Source organism: Chroicocephalus ridibundus, chromosome 15 (assembly GCF_963924245.1).
Source record: "Chroicocephalus ridibundus chromosome 15, bChrRid1.1, whole genome shotgun sequence".
In the NCBI taxonomy this organism is placed as follows: domain Eukaryota; kingdom Metazoa; phylum Chordata; class Aves; order Charadriiformes; family Laridae; genus Chroicocephalus; species Chroicocephalus ridibundus.
The window spans coordinates 6,534,709-6,545,104 of record NC_086298.1 but is presented as its reverse complement, the minus strand read 5'-3'; the positions used below and the strand labels follow the sequence as shown (position 1 = coordinate 6,545,104).

General features: G+C 44.2%; 1 protein-coding gene across 2 annotated transcripts; it reads left to right on the top strand.

Moving 5' to 3' along the window:
* The first annotated feature begins 1,916 nt into the window (after window positions 1-1,916).
* ZDHHC12 (zinc finger DHHC-type palmitoyltransferase 12) lies at window positions 1,917-9,466 on the top strand. Of its 2 annotated transcripts, none has more exons than XM_063353493.1 (5): window positions 1,917-4,315; window positions 4,601-4,689; window positions 5,665-5,751; window positions 7,203-7,369; window positions 7,979-9,466. In XM_063353493.1, the coding sequence occupies exons 1-5, from the start codon at window positions 4,231-4,233 to the stop codon at window positions 8,286-8,288; spliced, it is 738 nt and encodes a 245-aa protein (XP_063209563.1). In that variant the 5' UTR covers window positions 1,917-4,230; the 3' UTR covers window positions 8,289-9,466. The 2 variants fall into 2 exon arrangements, with proteins under 2 accessions (XP_063209563.1, XP_063209562.1); XM_063353492.1 differs by having other exon boundaries at window positions 4,601-4,737.
* The last annotated feature ends 930 nt before the right edge of the window (window positions 9,467-10,396 follow it).

Below are 10,396 nucleotides of genomic sequence, written 5' to 3'. Positions count from 1 at the left end.
CTGTAATCGAGAGTTTGAAACTAGTTTGTACCTCGGTTTCCCTAACTGAAACAACAGGCATTGTTGCACCCTACGCAAAACGCATGTACCATGACCTGAAAGCACCTTCTGGAGGCAAAGGGGAGTTAATGAATTGCTGCTGTAGATCCAATGCTCAGGACAGAACAGGATAGCTGACTGCAGCCATCATACCAATATTCTGCAAAGGAGGGGAGAGGGAAGTAGCTGATTTTCTATGAAGGTCTAATGTAAAATGGGAAGTTGGATATCCTGAAATGCTTGACTCTTACAGAGAAGCTTCTCAGGCCTTCCAGCTTTGCTGGAGCAAAGGAATGAACTGGGAGACCTCAACTCAGAACCGTAGAGCTAACGACCAATTCTGCCCAGAAAACTAGAACAGGGTTCTATCTGCCAAATGAAAACCCACATGGGGAGAAGTTCATAGTATGTAAAGATATGACAGAGGGGCTTCTTGTGCTCCCTAGCTGTTGCCCCATTCAGATTCTTATTTGTGTTTTCACTACTACATTTCCTTTAACATACACAAGCTCGGCAAGCAGAGCACGAGCACAAGTCAGTAGTTCTCTGCAGAGACTGGGACACCAAAGGAACCCTCTACCTTGATTGTATGTAGTTTCCTTCCTGGCTGGAGGATGTGTCCTGGTTCGGTGGCCCGTCAATGATACAGCAGTCCTCAGCATGCAGGCTGTCAGGTGTCTGCCGTTTTCTCTGGAATAGATAAGAGAGCAAATTGGTGGGCAACTTTCCACAAGTGCTTCCATTTGACAAGATCTGTGGGAGGAATTGCTTATAATAATTGGCATCTACTTGTGTGATGTTTAACACCCAGCAGCACCAGACTTTCTCATCTAGACCAAGCCAAGAAAGTTTAGCGCTGATATCTGTGTCAATTAGTAACACTGCAGATAATTCGTCTGCCCCATCTGCATGATGGCTGCTATTATCCTGCACCTACGTACTGGCTGAAATGATATCTGTTCAGTGCTGAATCCTACCCAGCTTGTCAGCTTGGTTGGGCTTCTGCTGCAGTCACTCTGGTCTCTGCAAAAGATGAGTGGGAAGAAAAGTCTTGGAGCTGTGAGCCTATTTCCCTCTCATCACTTGAAAATGGCAATTAATTACCAGTAGGACAAGAGCTATAGGGGCACTGCATTCAGGCACTACTCCACAGAAAATACATTTTCTTGAGACTGTTTAGGGAGGAGCCTGCCACAGCTCAGGTGTTGGAGGGTAGCTTGTGCTGGGAAAAAAGAGAATTAAAAGTAGGGAAACAGCTGGTCTCCATGACAACCATGTGTATGAAGCACAGAGGGTAATGGTCATCAGGAATGGATGAAAAGCAACATGGGGGCTGGATGAGAAGACAGCACTTAAAAAAAAAAAAAAAAGGAATGAGGGAGACTTCCTGCTGAACTGAAGCACTTCTGCTTTAGCAGACTATATTTTGATTTCATATAATTGTCACTGATTCTCTCTGTAATTCTTTTCTTGTTTAAAAAAAGTTTTTAAGCTAACTAAATATGTATTTCCTTGTTTTGCTTAAAGAAAATAACCTCAGTTATAATGAGCAAGCGTCTGCTTTTACTCTGTTCATTGACCTGCCTAATGTTGAGAGGCCTGGTTCAAATGTTAGTACATGGTGAAACCAAGCAAAAAAATAATAATGCACAACTGTTGCTTCCTTACAATTCTGAATGAATTAACTTTTCTGTTGTATCCATTGGATACCCGCTGTGTATTAAACCTAGTGCTTAACAATGTCTTCTTCCTTTGGTCTATGAATGTGGTTTATTTAGATACATTACTGGTCCATTTGCTGTCATATATTTCATTAAAAATGAAAGGAACTGCCATGTGTTGACGATGCAGTTCAGTGGCTTTTCCTTTCATCACTCCAAGGGATACAATACCGTTTGTCAATAGAAAAGAGGCGTGGAGGAAGAGAGTATTGTTATGAAATTATGTGAGAGGAGAAAAAAAATCCCAGAACAATATTTGACTGTACAGCTTGTCTCTGAACTCTGTAACGGATCTGCGGCTTGCATTCCACAGCCTAAGCTTTGTAAGTGGTCAGAAGCTGAGTACTCAAGAAAAGACTCTAGCTTAAAACAGTCAATCTGCTTTAAGGCCAGCGTGACTTTCTTCTTAAGACCCTGCTCCTGCGAGGGTTCAACTGCCAGTTAATTCAGTGGTCATTGTAAATTCTCTAAAGGATCAGACTCTAGGTGGCTGATGTAGGAGGAGGAATCGTGAAACTGAACTGCCTCTAGGGAGCTGAAGATGTACCACATTGTAAGAGTACAGAGGGATACCTCAGGCTTCCAGCAGCATGAAATTCCTAGCTGGAATGCCATAAGAATCTAGATTCTCCGCTCAGAAACTTGCTAGTAGAGACTTTCTGGAACTAATCCTAATTTCAACCAGTCATTTAGGTTGAAACCCTTGAGACAAAGATGAACTCTGATCTCTGTAAAACAAGTTTCAAAGCTGTAAGAAAAGATAAAAACCGTAACATGCACCAAATTATTCTAATCACAGAGAGAGTGAGAATACATTCCTTAGGACAGATTATTCTAGAATACCAAAATGTTTCTACTTTGAAGTGGGTAATATTGTTACTACTCAAATTGCCTTAATTAAGCATTAAAATCTACACCCAGAATGGAAAGACACTACCCACCTTTTTTTTTTTTTTCTGTTTGTAGACAGAGCCTGATGTTACTGTTCTGAGGTTCCTACTGTTATGAAAGGCTTCCTTTATAAGTCAAGGAACAGAACAATTTTCAGGATATTTAAAGCAGGCAGAGAGTAGCTGGCCCATCTTGCATATGTGAGCTTTGACAAGCACTGACGCAGTCTATGAGGTATCTGAGGGAGGATTTCTGTAGGTTTTGCATTTACCTGTAACAAAAAAAAAAAAGAAAACAAAAGGATTTGAACGACTGTTGGAAATTTAGACTACAATTTTTATTAACATTTCAACACAGCTGTCTCAGGTAAACAATTTCAGTGACATGTGCAGCCAGGTGCTTTCCTGGAATCAGCAGGTGGCCACTAACACTTAACAGAGACTAAAATAAACAAGAACACCCCATTTGTGGTCAAACAATACCAAGGAATCTGCTACTTTTCAGGTGCTGGAGGATAAATTTGCAAAGAATGTGTTTTTTCTTTCAAGTTTTTACTGGGAAGGAAGGTAACAAAAGCAGCAAGATATATCTATGTTAAAACTGAAAAGGGATTAAAGAGAAAACACTGATTTAATAACTTTTACAGGCCTACAGTGAGATTCATCTCCCCTAAATAGACAGACACTCAAAGCGTAAACGCGTACATCTAAGCTAGACTTCTTGGCTTTTTTTATTGTTAGCAAGAGACAAAAACACATCTAGGGTGCAATTCAACTCCTTTTAGATGTCTGCTTTCAGATGGGCAGGCCCATTCTCCAGACATGCCGGTTTCCCCTCTGCTGCTGCTGGGGAGTCTAATGGCCTGGCTCCGACACCAATGCCTTCGCTGCCACATCCCAAGTTCGATCAAATCCCACACCGGCGGCGGCTCCTACTGAAGTTATGTCAGACGTTTTACAAGCTCCATTTGCACTAATAAGGCTGTCTGCATGCACTCAGCCAGGCACAACCTCTGCGTTTCTCCCTGGGTGGGGGGTGTAAATCAACAGGTGAAACAACCAAATTGGCGAGATCAGCATTAACGCACGGCGGCCTCGCCCAGCCACCACCATGAGCCCTCGCTTTCCAACGGCGAGACCCCTTCCGTTCCTCACACGGACACTTAGTGCCATTTGCCTCGGCTGTAGAGGAGTTTTACCTCAGCCCTGCGCTCCTCACAATACCCACCGAAATGAGAAATGGCTGACGGCCCGGGGGACTCAGGGTGAGGGGACAAGCCGTGATGGGAGGCTGCAGGAAAGGCCTCTCTCCTGGGGAAGGCCAGCGTGCAGGGCAAAACACGGCTGGCGGCATGAGGGAAGGGAGGGGCCCGCGGGCCGCAGCCAGGCAGGGAGGGAAGAAAACCCGGTTCCCACTCGGGGAAGCCGACTCTGAGGGGTCAGCACCCGCCCCGGCCCCCCTGGGCGGGCCGGGCCACCCGGGGCCGCGCTGAGGAGTGCAACGGGCCCTGTCGCCCCGCCGAGCCGCCACCCGCCGCGCCCGGCCCCGCCTCCGGGCGCCGCCCGCCCTTCCGGGCGCCATGGGGGCCGGCGGGCTGTGGGTGCGGACGGCGCACACCGCCCTCAGCGGGGCCCTGGCGCTGGGACTCTTCCTGCACCGCACAGGTGAGCCCCCGCCGGGAGAGGCGGCAACGACCCAGGCTCGGGCTGTGCCGGCCGCCTGTGCCCGGGCAGCAGGGGGGAAACGCGGGTGGTCTCCCTGCCCCGGCGGTGGGGCGCTCGGGAGCCCCTTCCATGGCCTGCGTCTCCCCTTCTCACCCCACTCCCTCTCGCCGCCCGGTTTCTCCCCATTTTCTCCCCTTCCCCTTAACCCCTTGGTTAAGGCCAGAGAGAAAAATCCCAAAGGCTTCACCGGGAACTGCTGCGCTCTTTTTTTGGGGTACCTTTCAGATCTGCAAAAGCAAGAGGAGCGTGGAGAGCTGTTGCAGCCGCTGATCTTCGTCTTACTGGTGCTGTGCTCTGTCCTGCTGTACTTTAAGGTGTCTCTCATGGATCCGGGTTTTGTTAAGTCTGAAGAGGAAGTGGAGGTATTTCACTTCATGAATGGGAGAAAGTGGTGAGGCTGTAAAATCTATAGGCTTTTTTTCTTTTTCCCTACTCTGCTAGATAAACAAACAATCTGAAACAGTTTTTGTTGCACTTGGCATAAAGGAAGCGCACACAGACCCTTGGGGGTTAGGCCAGACAGTCTCTGATTCATATTCTGTAACTGCAGTAGGGTTCATATTCTGTAACTGCAGAGGCTGCAGTACCCTATGGAACGTGTACATGACCTATTTTATGCTAACCACCACTAAGTGCAAAAAACCTGAATTGAATGGCAAGCTTGGAAGAAAGTGCTCTCTGCAACTCTATTTATCGGACTGTTTATAGATTTAGTTGCCCTCTCAGAGGACAGATACGCAAACAACAGAGCGAGGTAAATGGAGATGGGGAGTTGCAGTAACCGAGAGGTAAGCTACTTCAGGCCTTACAGATTGCATAGGACAAAAGAAACAGCACATTATCAATGTTAATCATCCACCATTAATGTAAATGTTGGCTGTGTTCTGAATAAGTAGCACTGCTTATACTGAAAAGACATTGTTGTGTTTGGAAGTGAAGTCTAACCTTGTTTATTTTTGTCCTAAAGCATAGCACTGGGATCAGTGTGGTATCTTGTCCACACTTATTTCTGCCCCTGTGTAAACGTTCTTTCAATGGTTACAGTAGCCTGTTCTCTCTCACTGTACCTTAACTGTCTGCAGTGGCATTTCATGCCACAGTATTTATATAGCAGGTTCTGTAGGAATTCTAAGGAATTATTTTAACTTTCCTAATGATAGAAATAGACAGCACTGTGTAACTGTAAAAGGATCCAGACAGTGCAGCCATGCCAAGTGGGCTAAAAGCTACCGTACTTCAGATGGCAGGACACAAAACCTTCTTAGTCACTTCCTTTCTCTATTTTACAGGCAGGCAATAGTGAAGAACAAAGCATGGTGATACCCCAAGTTCCAAGTAATATTAAGATGCGTCGTTGTGGTTACTGCATGGTGAAGGTGGGCATTCATAACACACTAGAAGGGAATGGGATGTGCGATTTGCAAGCTTACGTTTTTTGGCAACATCTTTCTTTGTTCAGCTGCTGTTGGCTTTGTTTTTCTGCTCTGTCACTGCTGCTCACTGCTCAGTGGTTCGGAGGCATGGCAAATCTGATTAATTCTGTCAAAGGGTCACCCTCCCGCTGAAAAACTCACAGAAAAAGTAAACACAACTAGCAAATTGAATTCAGATACAGTCCTGAATTGAAAGGTGATCCAAACGAATTGTGTAGCTAGAGATGTAGTAGTGATGGACATTGGCATGTACCTTAGTTTTCCAAGGTTGAAACAAGTCCTTGCTGATTCACAGAAAAAGTAATCATCTTTGCCATGGGAAAATGGTATTCTACATTCTTACTGCCATGTCAGTCAGACCTTACAGTATTGTCAAAAAGCTTATTTTGAAGATATCTTGATAGAGAGTTAGAAAATCAGTTGAGCATGACAAATAAGAACTGCTGGTAGCTGTGAGCTTGTTCAGAGACCTGAAAACAACAAAACATTAGCCTGAATTGTAAAAGATAGCATGAAAGAAAAATTAAAGCAATTAATTTAGCTCTTGAAACAGTTTGCCTAAAGCCTAGAAGTGCCTGTTTTCAGAGCAATCCTTATCAGTTTAATAAAATCCAGCATTATCCCGGCTTCCATAAATTCCCAAAGAATACCTATGAGGAGAAGTGAGCTTATTGCAAGAGGAAAAGCTGGCAAAACATAGATGCTTCAGGGAACAAATCCTAGGAGGCACACTCATACTACTTTGCTCAGCCAGATCTTTCATCTTCTCTGCTCCTGGTACCTGAGCTGCTTTCCTGTGCAAGTGTCTTGTATTCCCACAGAAGTAGAGACACTTCCCTCCTCCGTGCAGTCCCCTGAAGACATCCCATCCCTGCCCACTTTCTTCGATAGCTGTGGTTCTAGTTTTTCACCTCAGCGCTCCACTCGTGGTTTACTTGCTAGACTGATTGGCTCTATCTCCCTTCTTTGCACACTGGGCTTCTTATAAATAGATAGATAATAAAGAAAGTGTATAGATGGAAGTCGAGTGGGAGACTCATTTAATTTGAAGCTCACTCATTTGGGTCTCTACCAGGGGAATCATGATCCCCTTTTAGTTGTCTTCAGAGTGTTTATGTTGTGCTGTTATCTCAATGTAAGATAGACTAACATAACAATAGAGACTGGGTTGAGCAACCTGGTGTACTGGGAGGTGTCCCTGCCCACGGCAGGGGGGTTGGAACAAGGTGATCTTTAAGGTCCCTTCCAACCCAAACCATTCTATGAATACGGAGTGCTTTTGGGACAGTACTGCTGTGGAGGAAGACAGTATTGCATGGTGCTCTTTTCTACCAAAAAGGGAGTCGAACAGCAGTGCACTTTGCTAGTGTTTGTTTGCTTTTTCTGTTTTGCAGCAACCAATGCGAGCCAGGCACTGCCAGCTGTGCCAACACTGCGTACGGCGTTACGACCATCACTGTCCCTGGATTGAGAACTGTGTAGGAGAGAAGAATCACCCCCTCTTCATTGCCTACTTGAGCGTGCAGCTTGTGGTTCTGCTGTGGGGAGGTCACGCTGCTTGGTAAGGCCTGGAGTCAGCACTTTGACCTCTGAGATTGCTAAAAGTTTGGTGCTCCTAGAGCCCCACTGAAGGGTTTATAGCAGTGAGTGGACTGGCTTTGTATCTTCACCCTCTTTTGCACCCTGGAGATCAGCTCTTCTGAGCACCCTGACCTGCTGAGGGACAACATAGCTGATCAGTAGTTGAGCAGAATCCCATAATTTAGGTTTCATTGTTCATCTTTGTATTAAGCTTAAATTAACAGAATTAGCAATAGTAAAAAAGCTAACTAATTTTGCTTCAGTTAGTGTAATACGATCTTTGTTTACAAATTTAAGTACTGGAAGCTCCCATGGGGTTTCAGCTGTATGCCTGTGCAGGAGAGGAGTTAACTGAAGATGATTGTCTCTCTCAGCTGTCAGGGGAACCAGCATCTTTTAAACTTCTTAGATTTTAAGTCACTACTGGTGCAGTCTTTCAAGAGTTTATAGTATATTAACCCTAGTAAATGACTATCAATCAGAAGATCACTAGCGATGAATCAAACTTAAATATGCCATAAAGTTTGCTTGGCTTACATAACTAGTTCTACATGTTAAACCATGAATTTATTTCTCTTTGAATTGAAAGGTCGGGCCTCTACTTTGAACAGTCCTGGGACTGGCTGCGGCACAACATTTTCCTCCTCATGTCCTTCCTCCTGATAGTCATATTCACCATTGTTGTCCTGCTGCTGCTTATTTCACACCTCTATCTGATCTCATACAACACCACCACCTGGGAATTCATGTCACACCATCGTATCTCCTACCTGCGACACTCTGAGTTGGAGAATCCCTTTGACCAAGGGGTAATCCTCAATCTCTGGAGATTCTTCTGTTCAAGCCACCTCACTGCATGGGAGAACATCTACTTCCAGAGGAACAATGAGCCTGTCTAGTCCCAGTAGTCCCTACCTGGTAGAGTGCCAACAAAGCTGCAGGTTGCTGGGTAAAGCTTTGCTAATGCAACTGCTGCTGTTGCCTTGCACGGAACTTTAGTACCTCACGAACTATGCAACCTGTTCCGCAGTCCTGCAAATTACATATTAAGGACAGTCAGGGTTATTTTTTATATATGAATAACACTATTAAAGGGGAGACACTGGTTCTGGGAAGGCCAGCGGGGCTGGTTTCTGGACTGAGCAAAGGTATCTCTGAATTTACTTCCTTTTGCTAACTGCATTCACATTTCTCCAGAAGAGATGCAAGAGTAGTGTGAACATCCATGTTCACTTCTCTTCCACAAAGTTTCCCCCTCCGTTTGCTGCTAGAGAACAGCAGGTATTACAGACAAAACCAGTCAGAATCAATATAATTCCTGTGGCCTTTCTTCAACATAGTTCTCACTGTGAGAACCGCAGTGCCTTTTGTCAGTAGTGTTGGGCACGTAACAGAAATATTTGAGTAAATATTTGGACAGTCAAAAGCAAATTTCATTTTGACCCCATGCCTCAATGCTTTTCACAAATATTTGAGTGTTAATAGCGTTAACATGCATGAGAAACAGCTCTAAGGCACCAAATTCAGCTTATGAGATAATTAGCCTGTACTTTGTGATGCCCTGACCAGCTTTCTAACAGTTTTTTCTTTAAGTTGACGGTGCTGTGAACAGTTCACAGACTATTTTGAACAAACTCAGCAAAGAATGATACCACCCACTTTTCTTTGGACAGAAAAGTAATACTTGCCTGCCGAATTACTTTTGCAGATAGCTTCACGCTCAGTCCTTTCCGGTAGCTTGTGGTGATAGAACCAGTAGCAGAGGTTGGTCCTTCTGGCCTAGCTCAAGTAACACTGTTGGTCATACTGCTACCTCAACAGACTAGTAAAAGTTTAATAGAAGAATACAAAGTTTCAGTGCAAGAGGAAAGAGTCTAGGTCCTGTTTCATTGTGATCAGGGGGTGCCGATAGCTTTCCAGGATAGCAGCAAGCTTGTTTACCGTTCTAATAAAAGGTCATACTTCCAAGTTTCCATGAGGAACTAAAAGGAAATTTGGGATGACCAATTCTAGCTTTAAAAACAGAAAAGGCTGTGGTGTGAATTTTAGTTCTGACACTTTTAAAAAAAAAAAACAACACATAGATCAGCACCACAACAAAATCTTAGTTAAAATTATTTTGTGCCTTAATTGCCTTGGCTCTGGAATTAACACCAGCTCAAGAGCACATCTGGCTGGTAGGATGCACTCAGGGATTAAAGTTGATGGGCACTTATGAAAGGACAGTGTAGACACTAATACAGCACCATAGTCCAAAAACAGTTTAAAAAACATCAGAAGGATCCCTTTTTTGAACAACGCCAGAGTTTGTAATCTGTGTCCAGTCTGGTTTGTTCAGGGCAGAAACTCCTATCAGAGGGATATAAGAACACTAAGAATGGTTTTCATAAATGTTATACCATCCAGAAAGGATTCTGCAGTTTGTGTCAGCGTGGTGCCTGCTAAAGTATGGCTCATCTGCCACTTAGCAATTTCTGATTCTTCATGTATCAGTCAAATAAAAATTTGTCAGCAGGTACTACAGCTCAAAACACAGTTTTGCTCTGTTTGGTAATTCTTTTTTAGAGGCATGAGGATGGTAATTTACAGTCTTTTTACTTTACTATAAACCTTAAATTAAAAGATTAAACATGCATTTTTAGTTCTTTATGCTTCTCTCTTTGAACCCAAGTTCTAGGTTTCACCTGTGCTAACAATCCACTGTGCTACTTACCACTTTACAGAGGCCTTGACCTTAAGAAAAGTCCCAAAACGCACTAGGGGCCAACAGCGAGCCAACCGTTACTGTTCAAACAAGGGTGAGGAAAATGTGTATCCTGCTTTAAATGGGGCATTACACGGCAAGGCAGAACAGGAGGTTGAAAGGATATTTGTATGTGGAAGTTTTCATAAGCAGTTCTACTTGGCTCTAAAAATAGGAAATCTAGGTTTAGTGTGAATTATTTCTGTTTTGCACGCACACAAAAAAAGTTCTTACCTCTCTGAATTCTGAAGCACTGAGACCAGC

Excerpts from the sequence above, each read along its gene's own strand:
- ZDHHC12 (XM_063353492.1), top strand. The coding sequence starts at position 4,231 with ATGGGGGCCGGCGGGCTGTGGGTGCGGACGGCGCACACCGCCCTCAGC. Across the intron at positions 4,316-4,600 it reads ACTCTTCCTGCACCGCACAG|ATCTGCAAAAGCAAGAGGAG; the intron begins GTGAGCCCCCGC and ends GGTACCTTTCAG. Across the intron at positions 7,370-7,978 it reads TGGGGAGGTCACGCTGCTTG|GTCGGGCCTCTACTTTGAAC; the intron begins GTAAGGCCTGGA and ends TTGAATTGAAAG.